At 30.8% G+C, this 24,898-nt stretch overlaps 2 protein-coding genes across 2 annotated transcripts in view; both read left to right on the top strand.

Moving 5' to 3' along the window:
- The first annotated feature begins 6,040 nt into the window (after positions 1–6,040).
- Positions 6,041–7,183, top strand: LOC106708444. Its single transcript, XM_014499963.2, has 3 exons — positions 6,041–6,182; positions 6,966–7,060; positions 7,143–7,183. Exons 1-3 carry the CDS (start codon positions 6,052–6,054, stop codon positions 7,172–7,174), a joined length of 258 nt encoding a protein of 85 aa, XP_014355449.1. The 5' UTR covers positions 6,041–6,051; the 3' UTR covers positions 7,175–7,183.
- A 12,660-nt stretch (positions 7,184–19,843) lies between these two features.
- Positions 19,844–24,898, top strand: part of LOC106719058 (neuropeptide F receptor) — a 28,664-nt gene continuing 23,609 nt past the window's right edge. Inside the window, exon 1 of the mRNA XM_045683945.1 lies at positions 19,844–20,084. Coding sequence (XP_045539901.1) covers positions 19,995–20,084 — 90 coding nt within the window. The 5' untranslated portion in view covers positions 19,844–19,994. The remainder of the gene's footprint in view (positions 20,085–24,898) is intronic.

The following is a 24,898-nucleotide window of genomic DNA, read 5'->3' as shown; positions in this document are numbered from 1 at the left end:
TTTAATCTTCAGTCTGAAATTAAGTTTTTTTTATTATTTAAAATTTGTGCATATATAATTTTTGTGAAATGCAGTGATAGTAGTTAGTAAAGAAGAGATTAACTCTAAAAGAGTTCTCTTACAGCTAACCATAACATAGAGAGAGGTTGTTCAGTTTAAGTTCTTTTTAGTATTACTAGTTTTATTTACAACTAGCTTTTACCCGCAACTCGGTCCGTGCGGAATAAAAAATTGAAAACGTGGTAAAAAAAAATCCTATGTCCGTTTCCTGGTTCTAAGCTATCTGCCCACCAATTTTCAGTCAAATTGATTCAGCCGTTCTTAAGTTATAAATAGTGTAACTAACACGACTTTCTTTTATATATATAAGATAGATAGATAACGTTTCGGATTTAAGTATTAAGCGTTATTCGTTTAGTTTATTATGATTAAAAACATCACAGACGCTTCTCTTAAACTTAATAAATCCCTTTGGAGTTTAATTAAAAGTATGAAAGTTGTTCCTAGTATCGGTTTAAAACTTGGGTCGTTAACCTTTAATGATACGTCCTATCAATAATAAACTTTATCTCGTAGAACGTCTAGAGTTAGTCTTTCTTGTAATTAATATATTTTTCGATGAATATGAATCATGAATATCTCAGTAATACAATTCAGAAGATTAAGTGTTAGAATTTAAAGCAGATTGAAACCTGTAATTGTAGAGCAATTCATCTTAAAATCAGACTCTACAAATGAAGTTAATTATTTTGCAAATTAAGTACATCAACACTTATTTAACTTTAAATATGTTCAATGGTGAATTCGAAGAGCGAAAATGATTTACTAAATAAGTTAGATGAAAGAAAAGCAGGGTAATAACTTATAATTGGTTTCCAGAGAGATTGTGCGTGAATTGATTTTCATATTTTGAGTCTGAATATATACTTTCGTCCTTCTTCATAAAATATTAATTTTTTGAATAAGTAACCGTCATTCAAATACTTAGAGCGTCGGTGGTTCAGGGGTTAAACACTTGAAATCTGCAGGTCCTTTGTTCGAATCCCGCCATATACCAATGTGTTTTTCTATTTACGATTCACATGTGTACATTTATCCGACGTTCTTACAGTGAAGGAAAACATCGTGATGCAACCTGCACACATCTGAGAAGAAGTTCAATGATATGTGTGAAGTCAACCAACCGGCACTGGGCCAGCATGGTTGACTATCGCCTAGTCATCCCTAACTTAGGGTAGGCTCCGAGCCCCTCAGTGGGGACGCACAGTGAGGCTCACAAAAGTCCGAAATTAGAGTTTCTGTTACAGAAAAAAAAAACATATTTCGCGAAGATAATGATGTCTTTACGTTACTTATACGTCTGTTTGTACGTAAATCCGCATTTGTTCCGGATAATCTGCAAAAGGGTTAAGGAAGGTAACTGATGTATGGGGGAATATTATAGACTATGTTTATTTAATTCCGTACAGACCAAGTCGCGTGTGACCGATAGTTATCCTTTAAAATTCTAACTCTACCACATAAAGTGCTACAACATAGTTAACTAAAAAGTTTATTATAACAAATCTTACTATGTGGGCATGGGCATGTTTAAGAAGATGGATGGATGATTGTTTACTTGAAGGTATCTCCAGAACCCTTCAACGGATCGAGATGAAATTTTGCATGGATATAGAACATAGTCAAGAAGAACACATAAGCTTCCAATTAAGGTCTTTGTTAATTCCACACCGATGAAGTCGCGGGCGATAGCTAGTTAATAATATTCCGGAAAGTTACTCAATACTTTTAATCATGATTAAGCTGCAAATAAATATAATTCCATTTATAAAACACCTACATGAAACATATTGTTTGTCTCACATTTCTCAAGGAGTCTGAGAGAGAGGTATTATGTACACAGTAAATGTCAGTCGCATGTAACATCTATTATTATTCAAACCGTAACAGATCATTTACCTATGTTTCCAGTTTTCTTATTAAATATACTTATTAAGAAAACTACGTCTTTAAATAGAAAGTACATTGTAAGCACCACAATTCTCTTTACTCGGGAATGAAATTAAATAAATAAAAAACTTTTTTAAAAATTTAATATACACTAAAAACGGCAGTAAGGCTTCAGAAATAAGATATAAGTTGATTTTGTATACTGTTAACATTCTTATCTACAACTATTCTTTGTCATTATGAAGTAGCAAGTTAATATTTCAATTTCCTACTTTGAATGTAATATTTATCAATAACTAGTTGTCGCCCGCGTCTCGGTACGCGCGGAATTAATAAAAAGATAATAGGCTAGGATAATGGATTACTTATGTATTCTTCCAAGCTATGTTCTACATCTGTGCCAAATTTCATCAAGATCCAATGAGCCGTTCCGGAGATACCTTCAAACTAACATCCATCGTAACATTCGCATTTATAATATTAGTAAGATTGGACAGCAAAAATAATTACGAAAGCTCCTTAAGGATTGAATTTGCAAATAAAATTTGCCACAATTTAGTATCGAGATATTAATTAATTGCGTAATTGACTATGATAAACTATCTTATATCATACATATTGGTAATCTATACCAATATACTAGGACATTGAAACTTAGGGACTTTCAGTTCATTTGATAGAAATTGATTAATTTATATTGCATATATTATTAAATCTTTACTAGGAAGATACAAATTTTAGAATTCATTAGAAAGAACAACAAAAAACAGATCAGCGCCTGAATTTTGAATTATGGATTTAACGGTTGAATTAACTAGAAAAATATATACCTTTATTCAAAAAAAAAAATATTTCTTATATCTGCCGTAAAAACTAAATTAATTGACTACGATTTTATTTATCTGTAATTAATTGTGATTTTTACCTTTTATTCGCCGGTTACTTTTATTATTATTGCACACTTCACACTATTAACACTTACGAAATATTAAATGGCCACAAACAAAAATAAAAAACGAACAAATTAAAATTAAACTGGCCACCAACAAAACTTAAAAAAAAACCAACTGTCAACGCGTCTTCTTTGACGTTTCACTGATCAATGTCAAGAGCTTGGATATGATCCGCTATTTAAATGATCCAGAAATCAGCAGCAGAACTGCGTTAATACGCACCGGATAATTTCCATGCGGTATTCAACTAACTTATTTCACGCGGCGATTCTCGTATTTAATATTTTTTTATTAAATTAATATTAAATAATCTATTTACAACTTATTACACTAAATAACAAAAAAAAAACTTCATGGAATATTACAAAAAATAAGTTTTTATTAAAGTTTAATAGGAACCAGAGAGCAACTCAATGTGTGAAAACAAGGCAGAAAGATCCACCTACATTGGTTATTTCTTAAACATAATATTTTTGACTACGATACGAAATTAAACCAGAACTTTTAGCGTGCAAAAAATCTCATTAGTAGTAGAAATAAATATCAACGAACATACAAACATATTTCTCGGACATATAAATACAGTTTCTCTACATCGAAAGTGTTATGTTACACCCCGAGATTTTCACCCCTACTATGATTTCACTTGCACTTTCTATGGTCGTGACAAACAACTGACATAAGGCAAATGTCCTGAGGCTGTTAACCTTACTTCAGATCTTCACTGCGATGATATTTGCATTACTATATTATTATCTCTTCTGTTGTCTTTGAAAAAACAGAGACACTAATTATTAATATAAGTATCACAGCATTCAAATTCTACGGTTTAAGCTGTAAATGCCTCTTTAAGGCAAACCGTGGGTAGTCAGTCACAAAAAAATCTACGGTTAGTTTGGGTGTTTCCTGCTGGGCCGATCAATCGGCATAGATTTTTCCCATTGACCTGATCGAGTGCATTCAAAAAATATCTCATTGGTCCGATTTATTCTATCGATGCAATCCATATCCGATTAATACGTTCAATAAAAATCATCCATTAGTTTAAAATATATTAATTTTTAAGAATCTATGTAAGTTATCCCATCTAAAGAGTCAAATCCCATTCACTATTTTTTCTGTACCTAAAAAAAAAAAAAAAATTACATGTTAATATTATATTAACAAATATGCCGCACTCAACGATTCTGTAACACCTTAATATCTGTACCCTATTTTACGGCAAATTTTATAGGCAAATAAATTAATTTTGAATTTTTGTATTTTAATGCCTATTTCGTAAATTATGTTTAAAGTTTTTATATTTGTTTTACAAGTACAACTAAAATGTTTTTAAATTTACTTTTTAACAGATCTCGATGAAATTTGACATAGATGTAGATCATAGTATGGAAGAACACATATTATATTAAATAGGGTACAATTATTGACATGACTGAATACTAAAACAAAACATAAGTAAAGATTTTACATACAAGTTCTACATAGAGACAACATAGTTATTATTTAACAACTTTAAAGATAGCAGTGAGTACAAAAATAAATCTCCAATAGTCGAATAATTAAATCCTACCATTCAACTATTGTCGCACTACAAGCTTAGTTATATTATGAAATTTCGAAGAACTTATTAAAATTTTAACATTTAATTTTTTTTTATATTTGTAATTAAAATAACAATGTAAAACTTTCCTTCAGTCAGAAATTCAACAATATTTGCAAACGTAACGAGTTATCAAACAACATTGGATTTACAAACGTATCTTCATTACACACATCAAATGTACCAAATGAACTCACCTTAGAATTTTTAATGAAGTACACATTATTTTAAAAATTCGTAACATTTGAGTGCGGCAATTGAAAAAAATATAGGCACAAAATAACCTTAATTTTACTTCATTTTGATTTAAAAAGAAACGTCATGTTTTTTTCGAAAAAATAAAAAACTCTCGAAATAAATAAGGTACCTTGCATTAAAAATCGTGTCAAATTCGGTCTAACCATTTCGGAGATTACTCGGAACCAACATGGCATTACGGACAGACCGACAAAAATTTTACGTATACATCGCGTGTACAAAATATGAGTCCTTTGTTTATCATGGACTAGCTGTCGCCCGCGACTCCATCCGCGCGGAATAAAAAACCTTAATTAGTATATTAGTAGCCTATGTATGTGTTCTTCAAGACTATGCTCTTCATATGTGCAAAATTTCATCAAGATCTGTTGAGCCATTCCAGAGATACCATCAAACAAACATCCATCCATCCAAACAGATTCAAACACTATGGGTGCGCGTCGTTAACTTATCCCGCAAACCTAAAATTTTGTTATTTAAGGTATTAAATGCAAAAATGCGAGCAACTATTAAGTTTGGATGACATAGTGCAAAACGTTAATACCCCAATCATATCGAAATACGAAATCGAAGCGGAATTTATAGTCCGTTTAACTTTCGCATTTACTTTCATTGTTGTAAACTAAGATCTCCGTAGAATTCAACGAAAAAAATCAGATAGGCATAAAATTATATTGTTAGCATGAAATATTTCACAGGAAAACAGTATTCCAATACCTAGGTAGTAAATCATTTGATTCTGTTGTCGTTACCCGAGTTATACATAAGTGAAAAGAAAAAATATAAAAGCATTATTCAAGTTCTATTTTATTTATGTTTATTACTTGCTATAACAAATATTTTCTTATATATATATCGGAGTTTTATTTATTTTTATATATACTATATATTGTAACGGCTTATAACAACAATAGGACTTTGCTTTTATTATTCACAATAAATACTGTACTTTATCGACAACATTCAATTCGAGAATTATGCGCGATGTGTAAATATTTAGTTGGTATGTTACCTATTTTATTTAAAAATCAATAGTTTTAAAAATCAATTTAAAAATGTTTCTAAATTATTTTTTACTTCTTTGTTTAAATTCCGCGCGGATGGAGTCGCGAGCGACAGCTAGTGTAATATGAAATTGAAATGTCAAAGTGGTATTTAAGAACATATCAACAATTTTGCAAAAACATAATTTGCAAAATTTAAGTTTACCACGCGACGTGAGCTACATATATGTGCATTTAATTGAACTTAGATTACATTAAATTTACAGTAATAATGCTTCTTGGAATGATGACTTCAACATTATCAAGATATCGCAAGCCTATGATCAAATATCCAAAAGATACATTATTCTGGGTAACGGACTTCTTGGTTAAAGGATGCAGGAACTTTCTTGATGATTGTCCTATACATTTTAGGTAAGCTTATGTTAACAAGTTGACTTTCACGTCTGACGAGATAATTATCAAATAAAAATTTCCCACACTATTCCCCGGTGACATAGGCAATATTTATTACTATCCTTTTTTAATTAAGCGCGGACCAAGTTGCGGGCAAATGCTAGTATAAAATAAAACATAAAATTATCCTAAATTAATCAAGCATAAATCAGCTATCTTCTTGGAATAGTCCTTTCAAAATGTAGCCATTCGTATCGGGGATTTTTTTTGTTATATACACACAAAAAATATGAAGTTTCCGGAATATAATTTTTTTTATTTGTATGCAGACACTCCATACTTGTATATAACGGCCGGAGTGGCTCGCTATCAGAATTAATATTAACTAGTTTTTACCCGCGACTTCGTCCGCGCGGAATAAAAAAAATGCACACAAGATAAAAAAGTTCCTATGTCCGTCTCCTAGTTCTAAGCTACCTCCCCATCAATTTTCAGCTAAATCAGTTTGACCGATCTTGAGTTATAAAAGTGTAACTAACACGACTTTCTTTTATATACGAGTATATAGAAGATTGAGACCACTTGGCGGTGGTGGGTAATATCGGATTCAAGGAATACAGTGGCTATCACTTCTCAACTGATTATAATTGATTCACAAGGCTCATGTAGAACAAACAATGCTTTAGCTAAGATCCCTATTTACAGTATGTTCTATGTGAGGCAAGCATCGTACAAGTCTATTCGAACGTTCGAGTTTCCATTTATTAAAGTTGATTTTTCTAATTGCGATATATATTTCAGATATCAACACATCTGTGCTATAAGTTACAACGGTGAATACAAAGATTTTAGTGATTTCTGTACCATGCACTATGAAAATTGTAACACGTGGCGCAGTATGTATACCTTTATGGAAATATAAAAGAAAAAAAATTGATTACTTTTTGTACTTAATGTCCATTTTTTTTTTTGTTTCAGATTGGAGAGTTTTTAAACGGGAAAGATGTTAAACAAAATATACAAAATAGACAAGAAATATTACATAGTGGAGTATAATTAAATAAAAAAAAATATTTAAATTGTTTGTAAAATAATTTAATCTTTAATTATAGTGTAGTTTTGTATGGAAGGAGGAGGAAGGCATAAAGAAGTTACCGTTTTTTTTTCTTTCAGAATTTTATTTACTAAACATATACTTAATATATAAAGTAAAGGTGTCATTGTTAATCTTTTTAATAACTTAATTATTTTTACATGAAAACTCACCTATTTCGAGAGTTTTTAAGACCTTTGTAATCAAGTTTTCACTTGAATCGTTAACAAAGAGCATTTCGTCGTAGCGCATAATTCAACGGACGAATTTGTGTCGAACAAGGTCCCTTGAGCACGATTCGCATAATATCGTACCATCTGAACTGAACATTTTGCTGAATTAATTTCAAAGCTTGATTCTGCAATGTTTGTTGTTTCTAAGATATAATTTTCTTATGTTATATATAACAATGTAAATTTCTCTTCCATACACTTAGTAGCCTAACTTGAAAACAGTTAAAGCCAAATACAATTCTTTTTCTTACTAAGTATTTTAAATGAGAAAGTAACTCTGTCTATCTGGCTCGCTTTCAAGCCAAAAATACTAAACCGATTTACATGAAGTTGGTACACATATAATCTAGAGCCTGAGAAAAGACTTAGAGTACTTTTTGACGCGCGAAAAGGGCTGTGAGGAGCTGAAAGTGAGAGAGGAAATTTATATGGAAGTATTTTCAATTTTACAGTTAGAAGCTTGAAATTTATTTTTAGGCTGCTAATGTGATATAAATAAATATTACATTAAAAGTTTCTAAAAGTTTTACCCTTAAGGGTTTAAAATAATCATAGGGAATAAGGGATGAAATGTTATATGGGAATATGTAAGGTTTATTCGAATGTTTTGTAAGTTTAATATATTTTGTTGTAATCTTTTATAAATTTAAGTAAGATAATTAGTTAAACTATTTAAAATACTACTCGAAGACAGTCTTTCAGACGAAGTCGCGGGCAAAGCTGGTTGTTTATAAATGTAGAGGTATATAAATATCAATACAGATCAAACGATTCGAATACAAATTTACTAAAAAATCCTAATATTTACTTTAGCCGGAATATTGATATTTGTTATGCAGCTTTACTATTGAGAAATATTTAATTTAACTCTACTTTAGCAGTACCTTCAAAGGATATTAATATGTGGTAACAGGAACGTTTGTTTAATACTAATATTCTGTTATTAAATGTTTGAACTTAAATATTAATGGCTTGTGGTGCCTCGTGCTTTTATCTGTCTCATAAGGTTCCTACTTCAAGAATTTAATTATACTAGAAGTATAAAATATTAAGAAGGAAAGAAGAAGAGGGGACGCATAGGAAGGAAAAATATCCTCTTTCTGTGCGTCCCCTTCTCCGTTAGTTAAAAGTAGGCAACGCATTTGCATTTGCGGATGTCTATGGGCAACGGTCGCCTCGCTATTGCGGCGAATCCAGGGGGCCGTTAGCTCGTTTGCCACCTTTTAATACAAAAAAAAATCTAATATCTAAGTGACCTCTGGCCTACCTTTAATGGGGAAAGGAGCATGTGCAGAAAAGGATATTTCTTTACCGAATCTATCCGCCAAATTTACTGAATTTTAATTTTAAAAGAAAGTATAAACAAATATATTGTCATCTCAGTCCAACCCTACTGAGTGAATTAACTCATTAAAAAGAACATTTTAATATGTGTCATTACTAGCTGTCCCCCGCCACTCTGTACATAATTAAAATTGGATAATATTATCCAAAAGATATCTTACTAATATTATAAATGCGAATTTTTAGATGGATGGATTTTTCTTGGTGGATGGATCTTAATGAAATTTGGCACGATTATATAACATAGTCCGGAAGAACAAATAGGCTCCTTGTAATTACTGAATTTTAATTTTAAAAGAAAGTATAAACAAATATATTGTCATCTCAGTCCAACCCTACTGAGTGAATTAACTCATTAAAAAGAACATTTTAATATGTGTCATTACTAGCTGTCCCCCGCCACTCTGTACATAATTACAAGGAGCCTATTTGTTCTTCCGGACTATGTTATATAATCGTGCCAAATTTCATTAAGATCCATCCACCAAGAAAAATCCATCCATCTAAAAATTCGCATTTATAATATTAGTAAGATATCTTTTGGATAATATTATCCAATTTTAATTATCATACTTGCTCGCTTACATTTTCTATCCAATTTAACGCTCCGGTTAATTGGAATTGTGGTTGCGCAATACATTATAAATGATGACAGATTTATTGAGTTGATTTAAATTTTACAGTATTATTGTTCATTCGTTCAATTATTTATGCAAGTACTTCGATAATGGAAACAGACAGACGGAATAACAGATTATTCTTTTATTACGCGCCTCATTCGAGAGGAAAATATCGCGTTTATGTAAGTTTTTATGTATATGGGTTTGTATGTATTTTAATTCGGCTTTAAACGGATGAACAAATTTACGATTATGGTATTCTTTGATTTGTAGTCTTTCCCTGAGTTTTATAAACAGAAAGTCATTTTTCAGTTTTTTTATTAACAAATACTTTGATTCTATGGAGATTATCTCGTTTACTGATCATAAGGTTATCGGTGATTAGAAAATTTTGAGATTACTAAACAACATTTTTATTAATTTTTTTAACAAAAAATTTAATGTCACTTTAGTCTTATAATATTATCCTACAATAAAATTCTTATATCACATTCAAATACGAAGAAATAAGAATTATAGTACTTTAATTATGACTTCTCGGCCAAGGATACTTAGCGATTTGAAAGCTTTTACAACTTCTAATTAATTGAATCACGTAATACCCCTGCGAAGAGCTTTATGTCTATAAGGATCCTTTGAAAGTTTAAGTTTCTTAGCCTGTTTTATATTGGAAAATAATGAAGTTTTTCTACTTTTTCAAGCGATCATGTTAATATTGTGCGTTGTTGTGCGTTAGAAATAAAATTCTAAATTAGTAAAAACGAGTTCACATTTCACTCGCAATAACTTTTTACATTGCTAAATAATTTTTTAATATTCTCTAGTATATTTTAGAAAAAATAAAGAGTTACAAATAACATTACAATTTAGTTAGATTAAATAAAATTAAAAAATATTTTTTTGTAGAATAAATGTTTTCTGCCACTTATTTTTTTTAAATTAAAATAAGGGTTTTAGACATTTTTTTTAATTTATATACTTATTAGCAAATAGTATTTTAAATAATTTAACCTAGAAAACTGCACGCATTATAAAAATAAATAACAACGAAATACTGTCAAAGAATCTTTTTTGTTTCGTGTCATCTTAACGAAAGGAGCCGACGCGACGCGGTAATAAAAAAGTTATTAAGGAAGCTGTCAGACCGTACTTCGGACAACGAATTCGTACCAACGTCTTTATTAGAAACACTTTTTTGTTATATTTGTATTAACTAAAAGTCTCTTCATTTGTGTAATTTCCTTTATTCCGTAGCACTCTTCAGTTTTTGTTTTTTTTTAATAATTTACTAAAAATTTTAATTAAAGCTTAATTAATCTACTAGCTGTTGCTCGCGACTTCTTTCGGGTAGAATTAAAAAAAAAAACTTTGTAAGTACCCTCTGTATTTTTGCAGACTGTGTTCCATGTCTATGCTAAAACACAATTCTGGACGTACTTTCATAACAAACATACATCTAAACATTCATATTTATAATATTAGTAAGATAGTACGAAGTGAGATGTTTCTTTTAGTAAATTTTGAATAAGCGTAGAGGTAGGTCGTAGACGTATTTGAAGTGGTAAACTTAGTAGTAGACGTATTCGTAGATGTAGTCGTAGACTCAATCATACCCTACATAAGGACACTCGACAAGGCTGAAAGTTTACACGTGAAATGTTTTATCTTGGGATATTCAACTAAATTGAAGAAGAGAAATGATATCAACAATTTCTTACACAGATTTATATAAATCTTAACAACAAAGCATGACATTGCATAAAGTATCAAACTGTAACAATCCATAAGAAGTGTAACAAATGGTAGCTGTCATTGAGTCTGAAATCTGTACTTCGTTAAAGTGGACGCAATATATCTCAGGGGAGTTATGTCAAAATTCGGCAGAAAATCTAAACAGAACAGCGTTATAATTCTCAAAATTGTATTAATAAATTATTTAAAGTGAGTAATATGCAGGAAAATGTGTTAACAAAATTTCTTTTCCATTTTTGTGGGGATAGTGGTAGCTTTTTTTAAAATCTTACTGATATTATAAATGCAAATGCTGAGATAGATGGATGGGTGTTTGTAACAAGGTATCTCCAGAACTGCTAAATGGATCTGGATGAAATTTGGCATTAGAACATAGTCTGGAAGAACACATAGGCTACTAATTAAGTTTTTTTTATTCGCGCGCTACATCTAGTTTCATTTCTGTTAAGGGAAAAATTACGTTATTTAAAAAACATTAATGCGAATCGAAATGGACTAGGAAAATACCGGAATTGCAGCTCATTAGTTGAACAACGGCCACAATTTAGTAGTAATACGCGACCATTAATGCTTTGTCTAAATAAATTGAATGTGAACACGACAAACGTTGTTTCATTACGCGAACGCATCGTGACCACCGTTTGTTTGTTGTAATGAGGCAATGAAAACTCGGATTGAAAAGTTTCATTTGCACTAAAACTACTTTTATTACAGAACTTAAAAAATAAAATAAATTTAAAAATTATACATTACTTTGTTTTTGCATGCGTTTTTTTATTTGTACGAATATTCCTACAATAAACAAAAGAAAAATACGTGCTATTTTTAAAATTCTCTTTTGCAATTCTCTCACTTAAACATATTAACTAATTTTATTTTAAAGAATTTAATATCGATTGAGAACATATTTTCGAGTACTAAAACAGACAAATAAAATAAAAACTCAAAAGTATAATAAAAGCTTTTTATTCTACTTGAAATATTTTACTACTTTAAAAAGCATATTACTTTAGTTATGATGAAACTACTCCACTGCGACATACTTTTTAAAAGCATAGTACTGTCGGTTTGTCTGCCTAAAGTAAGAAATGTTGGAAAAATATGAAAGAGGATATTCCTTAAGATAAAATCTTTATCACCCTTACTAGTGACTTAGAAGAACATACGTCAATTTGAATTTAAGAATTATTAGCTATTACCCGCGAATCCGTCCGCGGGGAATTAAAAAAAAACTTACTAAGTAGCCTATGTGTTCTTCCAGTCTATGATCTACATCTGTGCCAAATTTCATCAAGATCCGTTGAGCTGTTCCGGAGATACCTCCAAACAACCATCCGACAAATACATCCATCCATCTAAACATTCGCATTTATAATATTAGTAAGACTAGCTGTCGCCCTCGACTCCGTCCGCGCCGAATTAAAAAAAACAATTAGCCTATTTGTTCTTTCAGACTATGTTCTATATCTGTTCCAAATTTAATTAAGATCCGTGCTGCCGTTCCGGAGATACCTTCAAACAAACATCCATCCATCCAAACATTCGCATTTATAATATTAGTAAGATAGTGAGATAGTAAGATTAACCGTACAAAACAATTCGAATATTGTACAAATCAATATTTTGGTACGGCCTTAAAAGTAGTTCGAAATGAGTTACAAATATTTAATTATAACTTCAAAATTGGAAAAAAAATTGTGATCATTCTACAAAACCTGATTCTCAAAAGACATTTGAACACACACAGTATCGTATAAGTAAATAAATAAAAGAAGAGCCGAAAAAACCATACTGTAATTCTAAAATTTCTCCTAGAACTTAATACGAAGAATTTTAATATCCTTAGACGACGGTTACTGGAATTTATTAAAGACTCGACCTTAGAAAAGCAATATCGTATACATAATGTACCTGGTACAGGTAAATGACGGCCACTTTGGAACACAAACAAATTTAAATTCAAAATTCAGTTTGAACGACGTGGCTATGAAAAATGGCACAATCTTTTTTACATTTCAAATGCTTCTGTTTCTGTATTAGTAATGAAATTCTAGAAAATTTCTGCTTTATACTTCCGTTAAAAGAATGCTTTCGCTTCACCTACAAATGATTAATTTATTTCATAAAATATGTATTTGAAACATTGAGAAAGGGAAACAATTTTATAACTGCCTTCACTTCGCAAGACGCGAAGCGACAGCGAAGATCTCAAAATAAACAATCGCCCTAAAGATGGACCTCCAAAGGGTCTGAGCTAGTCGGTGCCGTCACCGGAAGATCATACGTGAGTTAATTAATTTATTACAATATCTCACGAAAGTTTAAACAATTTAATATACTAGTTTTACCTAAACTTTTCTGTTGAAATATCCAGTCTAAAATGGAATCTAATTTAATTAAGAAAATAAGCACGTTTTTTCTCCGTCTCAAGTGGTTCAAATACTTATCACCGCGGTATGCGCAAATTGAATTTCAACTTGCAAAAATGTTTTATTTGAAAGTAGATGAAAACTGCAATTACAGTAATCATATAAAAGTATTTCAGACCGAAAACTTTAATACGCTGCAGTCAGTGCACTTTGTTTAATAATTGCAGTGCACTTTATTTAAAAATTATTTATAGAATATCGAATTAAATTCTATTATTGTGGTCTAGGGCGACGGCGGCTTAGGGGTTAAGCACTTGACTTGCAATCTGCAGGTCCTGGGTTCAAATCCCACCATGTATCAATGTCTTTACATTGATCTGAAGGAAAACATCGTGATGCAACCTCTTCATATTTGCGAAGAAATTCAATGATATGTGTAAAGTCAACCAACCCGCATTGGGTCAGCGTGGTTGACTATGGCCTAATCACCCCTGTCTTAGGGTAGGCTCCGAGCCCCTCGATGGGGACGTAAAGTGAGCTGATGATGATGATGATGATTGTGATCGAATGCTCGTCTTCTTGCTAATAGAAAAAGAAGTTAAACTAGCACTATAGTTCATGCTTATTACTTTAAATATAAATAAGATGCATGGAACAAGTATACTGGGGTAAGTCCTCCCAAGTAGGGTTGGCGACAGGCAGGCGGCCGGCCGTAAAAACTTAAGTCAAAACTTTAAGGTTCATAAAACCTTGTGTGCCGACCCTACGTAAGTGGGATAAGGCCAGGGAGATGATGATGATGATGGAACAAGTATACTGGGGAATCACATAAGACAGGGTGTACTGTAGTAGATATTTTAGGTGTCTTGTTTTTATAAGTCGGTTGATGTACATGTCTCTTACCCTTCCCATCTGTTTGTAAAATGGTGCGATGGTAAGGGAGTGGAAATCTTCGGTTTATGTGTGTCTTCTTCTCAGTCGATTAATAGATACAAAACAAAGGTTAGTCGACATCACAGGAGACCGAAGAGCTGGCAGACCTCGGACAAAGAATTATTCTAGCTATTCAAAGGGAACGTTGCCAGTATTTTCGGAACCTTGCCTAAAGGGACTTCTTTTAATGGTTTATTTTAATTTTTATATTATATTTTTAAGGTGTTTAGTTTTAGGTTCTAGCGTAATGTGTATATGAGATTTCCAGATAATACTAATGTTTTAAATATAATATATACAAAATATATCTGCAAATATGGAGGTGACCCTGTTATTTTATGGAATCTACGAGGTCGCTTGCTCGCACATTGTATTAAAAAACATCCTTTAAATAACCTTTAATTATTAGTTGTATAAAAAGTTTATTTTAAGACTTTTTTAAAACGAATTTTTCACACGATAGACGATTGTTAAGGAAAATAAAAGTAAAAGGACTTATATCTCATAATAATATTCATTCTTCAACTTCTCATTATTCATTCGAACTTACATTTATCATTGAACATGATAGAGCAAATCCTAGAACAACAAAATGCTCTTGACTATGATGAATGTTCTATTGGAACATAGATATCTCTGTTCGACACAATTCCATCAAAATTATTCTCAATTCAAAAAGTCGGGTTTCACTGCCGCAACACTTATACAAGATATACCGAAAATATTTAAAATATTTTTTTTTATACAGATCGATAATTGTCGATTTATATTTGTGTAGGCTTTTTCAGCTGTGGAATCTCACTATTAGGAAACAAATTGTTAGTAGAATTCTATGAATAATGATGTCGTCAATTTTTAGATTTCCGTACATCGAAATGAATAAACGGAACCCTTATAGGTTCGCTTTGTCCGTCCATCTGTCAAGATCCTTTTTCTCAGAAACACGTGAAGGTATCAAGCTGGAATTTATATCAAATACTCAGGTCTACTGTGCCTTGAAGCTGTGAAAAAATTAAATTTCTGAACCAACGCAATCAAAAGATTATGCCCCAAATTTCCGACACTTGAAAGCGAATCAAAACATATAAAGTACGTTTAATAGCACAGATAAAGGAAAATTTGCGAAAACCGTAAATTTTACTTATAAACCTGTATATTTGTACGGGACACTTGGTGCGCGAGCCCGACTCGCACTTTGTCGATTCTATCTGATAAAACTAAAGGGTCATCAAACTTGATGTGACATTAATTTGGATCAGTAATGGTCTATTTAATGTCATATACGATTTTTGACATGTGTTAATAGATATAGATTGTTGATAAAATAATAACAAAACATTTATTTTTCTACAGACTACATTATATTTAAAAGAATTCACCTAACCATAATTTTAGTATTCACTGATTTTATCAATATATAAAATTTAAAAACAAAAGTTTTATCATTCCATTTCCAAATCATTTAAACTTGTGTAACTTCAAACTATCGTGGTTTTTACTAATATACTGTTCGTAAGAAACGGGATTACCACTATTAGCCAGTTTGATGCAGTCAACCCGTGAACATGACACATGCAACTGTGCCGAAATATCGGGAGCTCAAACAGCCTAATCGTGGTAAGAATCCCTTTTCTTACGAACAGTATATTTAAACATAGCTTACCTACCTCCAGAATTAAATAACTCCATTAAAAATTTCCTCAAAATTAAAAATATAAAATTAGACTGTTTTTTTCGGTGACCTAAATTCTGACAATTAACTTCCAATTCTTGCAGAGAGACTGCATTTCCAATATTCGAATAAAAATGCGAAAATTCAAATGAATCGATGGAATTATGTTAGAAGGTATATCTAAAACGGATTAACGGATTTCGGTGGAATTTGGCATAGATGTACTAGACATAGGCTACTAACTAAATTACCCTTATACCTGGTCTGTATTGTGCCGATATTAAACCTTCAGTCCTGAATAAATATTTTATTGAATAAATACTTTATCGATTTTATCTGCACCTTGTTATTATTATTATCTGCACTTTGTTAGAGTAATTACGGGGAGGCTGAAAACCAGCGCGGCCTTCAGTGACAAGCTGGAGGCAGCATCAGCTGAGCCTCTTCCCATTAGGCAAGAACTATTTTTTTTCTCTTTAATTGATATGTTAATAAGTGTAATTTATTTTGTTTTTGGTTAATAAACTGTATTTTATTTTATTTATTTTACTTATTTATTTATTTAAGTTTATTTTTATTCCGCGCTCTGAAAGTCGCGAACAAAAGCTATAACTATGTAGATTTGTGTTTGAAAAGTATTGGAATATATTTTTTAATGCTTTTTCCTTTTCTAATGTCGCTTTATAAATTATGTATTAGGGTACGACCTAAATTTTACAGTTGTGTTATTTTAATGAAAATATGTTAATCACCTTCAGGATCTAGTAAGCCAACAGCAGTCACAGTAGAATTTTGTTTGTTCAGAAACACAATTAGCATATTAAAAACAGAGAGAATTAAATCTTTATACTTCTGACGGGCATAATATATTTTCATCAACTTATTATGCGACCAGAAGTTAAACAATTAAATTAAATAAAAAAGTAATTTACTATTAGGAAACAAAAGAAATTAAGTTAGGTACATCTTTTCAGTAGGCTAATGTATACTTAATAATCAAGATTCATAACTAAAAATATTTTTGAAATTGAGAATAAGTATATATGAAAATATAGTGAGAGTGAGAATAATTTGTTTATAGCTAATAAGATTTTACACAGTTTAAAAATTATCTGTCGCCAGCGACTTCGTCTGCGCAGATTAAAAAAAAACTTAATAAGTAGCCTATGTGTTCTTCCAGACTATGTTCTACACGTGTTCCAAATTTCATCAAGATCCGTTCCGGAGATATCTTCAAACATCCAACCATCCATCTAAACTTTTGCATTTATAATTTTAGTAAGAAGTAAGACAGCTAAATCAGCAAGTGAGATATATTTTGAAAATTAATTAATTAAATACATACAAGTAATTCATTCCATCTCCCTAACTATATAAATTTAGTCATCAAGAAGCAGCATGATGTAGAAAATGAAGTATTTACAAGGTTCATTGACACAAAATTACAAAGTAATTTCATAAAATAATATGCTCGAAATAATAAAGTTTCGTATAAAAATATATTAAGCTTCAATTTGTGTAAAATATTTGATTTCACGGCAGATACAATTCTATAAAACAGTCGTCTCCTTTTTTTTTTAAATAGTATCAGTGTGATAACAATTGTTTTTGTAAAGTCTATCATCAGTGAAGCCCCATTTTAAATTCTATATCTTTGAGTAAAATTTAAATTCCTATATCTTATTCAAATAGTAGACCAGTGACCGTAATTCGCTCTATAAGAAATACCATTGACAATTTGACAGGAGTACAGGAAACCATTAGTCGACTATCAAACGACACACATAAAAAAGAAATTGATACAAAGTAGTAAATGGATCCATTATGTACCAATTGTAAGGTCATAAACAAGAATACAGTCGAACCTGGATAAGCGAGAGTCCAAAGTACTGCGTTATTTTTCTTACTTATATAGTTTCTCTCTTATCCAAGTTCCTCTGCATTTTATTGTTGATATAGTTACAGATTAAGATGATAAGTTGAATAAATAAAACATTTAAATAAATAATATATATATATATATATATATATATATATATATATATATATATATATATATATATATATATATATATATATATATATATATAGATATTAGATTACTATTCAAATGAAAAAAATAAAATCCCAAACCGAAACGTTAATCTAATATAATAAATGCGAATGTTTGGTGGATGGATGGATTGATGTTTGTTTGAAGGTATCTCCAGAACGGCTCAACGGATCTCTGTGAAATTTGGCACAGATGTAGATCACAGTCTGGAAGAATACTTATTATGTTTATTTTTTTAATTCCGCGCGGACGGAGTCGAGGGCGGCTGCCAGTAACAGAATAAATTTAAAAAATAAGATCAAAATAGTTTTTGAGAAACTAACGAGAAATTGATCACTAAGTCCATTCATTCAGTTCCATTCATTAAAAAAACAGTTGCACGCTTAAGGGGTTCATTGCAATAAACAGTAGATTCATATAACCTTACTTTCTAGGAATAACCAGGGAGAATACAAACACAAAATGCTACGAAATTCGTAGCAGGTGAACTACAGCCATTGTCTAATTCCAATTCGAGGTATTTTATTTTAAACGCTAAATATTAAAGTCGTTTATCGAAATAGTAGTTTCAATTCCATTTGTACGAATTCGATTATTGACATTCCTTGACAGCTATTTACGTTGTCGCACGAAAATTTCTGCAGAATTAATTTATATTTAAAGGTACTCAAGACCAATTCAAAGTTAAGATTAAAAGTAAAAAACATAGAATTAATTCAGAGTTGAGATTAATAAAATCATATTTGTACAAAAAATCAAAATAACATTTAAATTCGTGAAGACTGAAATTATGTAACATTTTTTATGTGTGCATTTAACAATTCTTAGATGAACATAAGATAGAACATTAATTACTGAAATGCGTACAAACAAAAACAATTTAGTGGTGCATAAAAATGCTGAGAATTTTAAACCAAAGTAACTTTAATAACAAAAAAAAAAAAACAACCAACAAAATTGCGGAATTTTATTTTAATAAAATAAAACAATTTATCAGGAATACTGACAAAAAACACTATCAATGTCTCAAGTAGAGAAAAAAACACAAATTTAAAATATAGTCTAGATCACACTTATAAAGAAATTTCTCTAGAAAAAAAAACATTTTATTTTATTTTATTGAAAGCAGAAATCGTAAAAAAATAAATTCAGTATTCTTTGAGTTTATTATAATATATATATTTCAAAAAATATATTTTACTTATTACTGAGAAAACGCATCAATTATACGAAATAATCAAAATGAAGCGTCTAAAAAGATTATAATATTTATATATTTTTTAATTTTGAACATATTGCTATATAATTTGGAGATACAAACTCTATCTACGGTTCATATAAGAATAATAAAACGGTTTATCGCCTTAAAATATTCATACTCAACCAAATTCCCATACAAAACAGATAAATCCCGATAAAATAATACACCTACGAGCTGAAGCGAAGTTTTCCACGCCAGTTTGCTTTCAGAAGTCGACGAGATCGCACGTCTCCAATTCTATCCAAATAAATCGTCTGTTACTTACGAAAGTTTATCATATAATTATTTTCTATATAACATATTAAATTAATATTTTACTTTAATATATTTATTTTACAAGTTTTAATTTATAAAATAGTTTATCTACAAAAAAACTTTTTTTTTCTTCTCTGAACATGTGGTCGTGAAGTGTTTTTAGATGATCAAAATAGTGGTTTCTAGTCAAAATAGGCGGTGTTGAGAACAACGATAGTAACAATGGGCAGTGGTCACCTCAGTCGATGTGCAGTGGTTTCTACGTGAACTGGACATTATGTTTATACCAAACCAAACGAATATTAACCATCCTAATGCCTTTTTATGATACTATGGTAAGTAATAATTATAACATACTAGATTTCGCCCGCGGCTCCGTCCGCGCGGATTTAAAAAAAGCATAATAAGTAGCCTATGTGTTCTTCCAGACTATGATCTACACCTGTGACAAATTTCATTGATACCCATGGAACCGTTCTGGAGCTACCTTCAAACAAATATATATCCATCCAAACATTTGTATTTTTAATTAGTAAGATTTATTTATTCATTTATTTATTGCAATCCGCATGTTAATCAATAATTTATTGAATTTTTCTATTTAGTATTATATAAGTTCTATGAGATCTATGTTTCATTTTAAATGTTTAAATGATAAAATGAACCAGATATGTGTGATATATAGTCAAAAACGAATAGTGGTTGTAAAAGTATAATAATACTAGCTGTCGCCCGCGACTCCGTCCGCACGCAGTTAAAAAAAAAAATTAAAAATAGATGTTGGCCGATTCTCAGACCTACTGAATATGCTCACAAAATTTCATGAGAATCGGTCAAGCCGTTTCGGAGGAGTACGGTGACGAAAACTGTGACACGAGAATTTTATATATTAGATATATTTTCCATGTAAATAATACATTTTCAAGTATATAATTGATATTAAAAGATTATTTACGACTGTTATATAAATATGTTCATTTTAATACGAACAGTTTGTAAAGTAATGCCTCAAACATCTTAATATCGTCTCTTCAGCATTACGGTTCAGAATTTTATTGCAAAACTCAATGTTTAACTTTCAAAAATACAAACATTGCCGATATTAAATATGGCCGAGTTATATGTTCACAACTCTTATTAATATGTATCATGTGTACTTATACTTTAATAGCAATTTGACAATGTTTTAGATAAATAATATTTAGAATTTAAAAATGTTTAGCAGATAGTTTAATGCATAGACTTATCTTTCAATGAATTATGGGTGATTTTTTTAATCGTAACATACGTCCATAGTATATTCATCTTCATTGCGCACATCTTAAGTCTATGGGTACAGGCCGAAATCAATATTCAATCCATTTAAATTCAATAGATTTGAATATTTTTTTAAGAAACGGAGAATGTAGTACTATAGCCATAACAAGCTGTAACTTAAGTTAAATTTGGATCAAATATATTAAAAATTAAAAAAACTTGAGAGGTGTCAAGGGACACCCGGCTGGAACGAAGTTCCTTTCTATTAATTAGTGAAGGAACCAATGTTTGTTCTATGAATAAAAAACTTAAGTCTTCACAAGAAGTACATTTTATTTCTATGAATTTTCGTTATATATTGTCACGTCGTTGCCATGGTGAAGTAGCGCTCATTCGTCTATAGCAAAAAGTGTCGTGACAACTTTTCGTAAGAATTTTTTCCGTCTAGCCCCCTTTCACAACGCGCGATAAGGAACTTCGTTCCAATACCGCGTATTGATTTCGGTGACTGTTTAAATATGCGGCCAGTAAATTATTTAAATTTACTGACGTAGCTATTATGTTTATACAAAAGGAAACTTTAATTGAACTAAATGTTGCTACTGTTATATTCCGTCCGTGACCATCTGGCAATATTTAATATACTCGTACCAGAAATAGGAAGTAATTGTGGGAGCCGTGGCCATTTTAAAACGCATTTAAGTACGTCACGGTAATCATTAAAGTCATCATAAAATCAATGAAAAATGACATCTTTTAGCGACGTTGATATAACAAATGTGAGCATAAAGGCGATATATTTTTGTTTTACATTTTAGATGAAATTTTATTTTAACTCTGTCCGCACGGATTTAAAAAAAAAGAATTTGATTTGTATGTATTCTTCCAGACTATTTTCTACATTTATACCAATTTTCAGCGTGATTTGTTTAGGACTTCTAGAAATATGTATTAACAAACATCCATCCATCGAAAATTTCACATTTATAACATTAGTATTAATATAGTAAGATGAAAAGCGACATATTTAGAGTACGACAATTCCGATGTTAAAGTATATTATGATTAACCGCGAGTTCCCACTGTTTAGAAAAATGCTGGTATCACTGTCTTTTCAAGGAGAACGAGGGAGATTACATTATGATTTTAAATGTGTTACGACAGTCAAAATCCAGTGTTATCTTAACGATGTTTTCTTAGATTACACGTCTCATTGGATCACCATATTTATCATTCTAAACTCAAAAGAGAATATTTTTCGCTGTGTTCTTATTCTAAATTATTCAAAAGTTAGTGAGATATTATCATTAACTTATATAGAAACGGCTAAAACACTCACGTACCTATATATATCCGGTGTCGTCACCGACTAGTTTCGAGCTCTTCGGGGGCCCTTCATCAGGGTGAGTGGGACTGGTATTACCGACACTGGGACACCGGATATATATACCTGAGTGTTTTAGCCATTTCTATATAAGTTAATGTTCTTATTTTCATTGCATCAGCACAATAGCTTCAGTAAATTCAAAAAAGCAATATATTCTATTATATCCAGCCTTCAGTTTTCAGAAAAGTGATCAATCAAAACTAACTGAAGATTACATTTATCAGAAGCCATTCATACTTTGATCAGAAAGTTTATCTTTTACAACGACTATTATTAAATGTAATGTACAAAAATTTCGATAGGAACAGGAAAATGATATCATTTGATAACAAATGAGATAATCTTTGAAACAATAAATGATTGCCCAAAGATGTTACCATTTGGATTTTGGAACGAAGTTCCTTATCGCGCGTTGTGAAAGGGGGCTAGACGGAAAAAATTCTTACGAAAAGTTGTCACGACACTTTTTGCTATAGTAAGTATGTTAACGACGAATGAGCGCTACTTCACCATGGCGACGACGTGACAATATATAACGAAAATTCATAGAAATAAAATGTACTTCTTGTGAAGACTTAAGTTTTTTATTCATAGAATAAACATTGGTTCCATCACTAATTAATCGAAAGGAACTTCGTTCCATCCGGGTGTCCCTTGACACCTCTCAAGTTTTTTTTAATCTGTTCTTCTGTCCTAATATAATAAAGCATAAACACATACTTCTTTATAACGTAGTATCTTAGCAATCATGACATGTTTTTGAATAATTCGTTTTGTAATAAAAAGCCCTATACTTACGACACGCTATAGGCTATATATTTTCACGACATGACACTTGGGGGATGAGTAAATTAAAATAAATTGTTATGTGAAAAAGGGAAAAAATTGCAAGCCAATAGCAGTAACGATAGTTGCCAAGATAGCAGTAATTTTCAGCCAGTGGCGAAGGCTTTCATTGTCATTTGAACATTTGAATTTTGACATTTGCAATTGAATGTTTTACGCGATGTAAACAATAAAATAAAGTGTTACTTTGGAATTTAAATTAATGAAATTTCTTGCGGATAAAGCCGCACGGGAATAGGTAATAAAATTAATAAGCTCTTTGAAAAATCAAAATATAAATTAGTTGATTATAAAAAGTGGCTTAGTAATTTTATGAAGTAAAATATAACCATAGTATCTTGTATATCTAAATGTACTTATTTATAATCATTGCTTAAGATGCTCAATAAATATATACTAAATTATTAATTAATAAACCTTAATAAAAGTCACAAAATGAAAAACAATATGCGTTTTCATTAGGACTATGTTCAGGAGTTATTAATTCAAGCTATCATTTATGGTTCATCGTAAAGTAATAAAATGCACTATCGTACAGATAAAACTTCATACGTAATATTTAATAATATTAAAACTACCTATTGCTAATAGTTATATATTACCTTAGCATAGAGATTCTCAATTTTTTTTCTGGTAGACACCTTACAAAATGTTATTGGTTTTTGTTGCTTTTTTTCTTCAAGTTGTGGATTTTTCAACTATATTTTCCGACATCATACCTACCGGTCCTTCTGTACACTACTTTTAGAAATTTTCGTTGCCATACTCCTCCGAAACGGCTTGACCGATTCTCATGAAATTTTGTGAGCATATTCAGTAGGTCTGAGAATCGGCCATCATCTATTTTTCATAAACCCCCCCCCCCCATTTTTTAACTGCGCGCGGACGGAGTCGCGGGCGACAGCTAGTAATTAATAATTTTAAGTATTAAATCTTTCAACTAGGTTTAAATTCTAGATAGCTTTGATATTTCATCAAAACATGTCTACTATCGGACTTTATTCCGGATCTGTGTATATATTGTGAGACGAGATTTGCAAGATGTTTTCGTTTTCCATTATTCTTCTTTAACACGTCTCTATTGTGAAGCACAAAGAGATTTCAAGAGCTTTCCACTGTCTAGACTTTCATAAAGTAGGTACCTAACTGCAATATATCATAATATTGTTTGAAAAATTTATATCTAAACTAGCTGTCGCCCGCGACTCCGTCCGCGCGCAGTTAAAAAATGGGGGGGGGGGGGTTATGAAAAATAGATGTTGGCCGATTCTCAGACCTACTGAATATGCTCACAAAATTTCATGAGAATCGGTCAAGCCGTTTCGGAGGAGTATGGCAACAAAAACTGTGACACGAGAATTTTATATATTAGATAAATATTTAGTTGTCACATATTTTGCCATGATTCTTCTTACAATTTTCTCACAATAATTTTTAATGAGAGTCAGTTCATAAAATGACAGGATATAACGAATTGGCAAGACATTTGTAGCTTTTGGTTGGTCGTGTGCTTCGTGACTATTAACAAAACCTATATAGTATTACTTCAAAAATACAGCTATAGACACTGTTTAGTTTAACATGTTAACCCTTTGACCGGCGGCGTTGAATGATTTATTTAAAGAGTATTTATTATATAAAAGAGTATCTTTTATTCTT

The sequence above is a fragment of the Papilio machaon genome, chromosome 24, assembly GCF_912999745.1.
Source record: "Papilio machaon chromosome 24, ilPapMach1.1, whole genome shotgun sequence".
Lineage (NCBI taxonomy): Eukaryota > Metazoa > Arthropoda > Insecta > Lepidoptera > Papilionidae > Papilio > Papilio machaon.
This window is presented reverse-complemented; position numbering and strand designations above follow the sequence as displayed.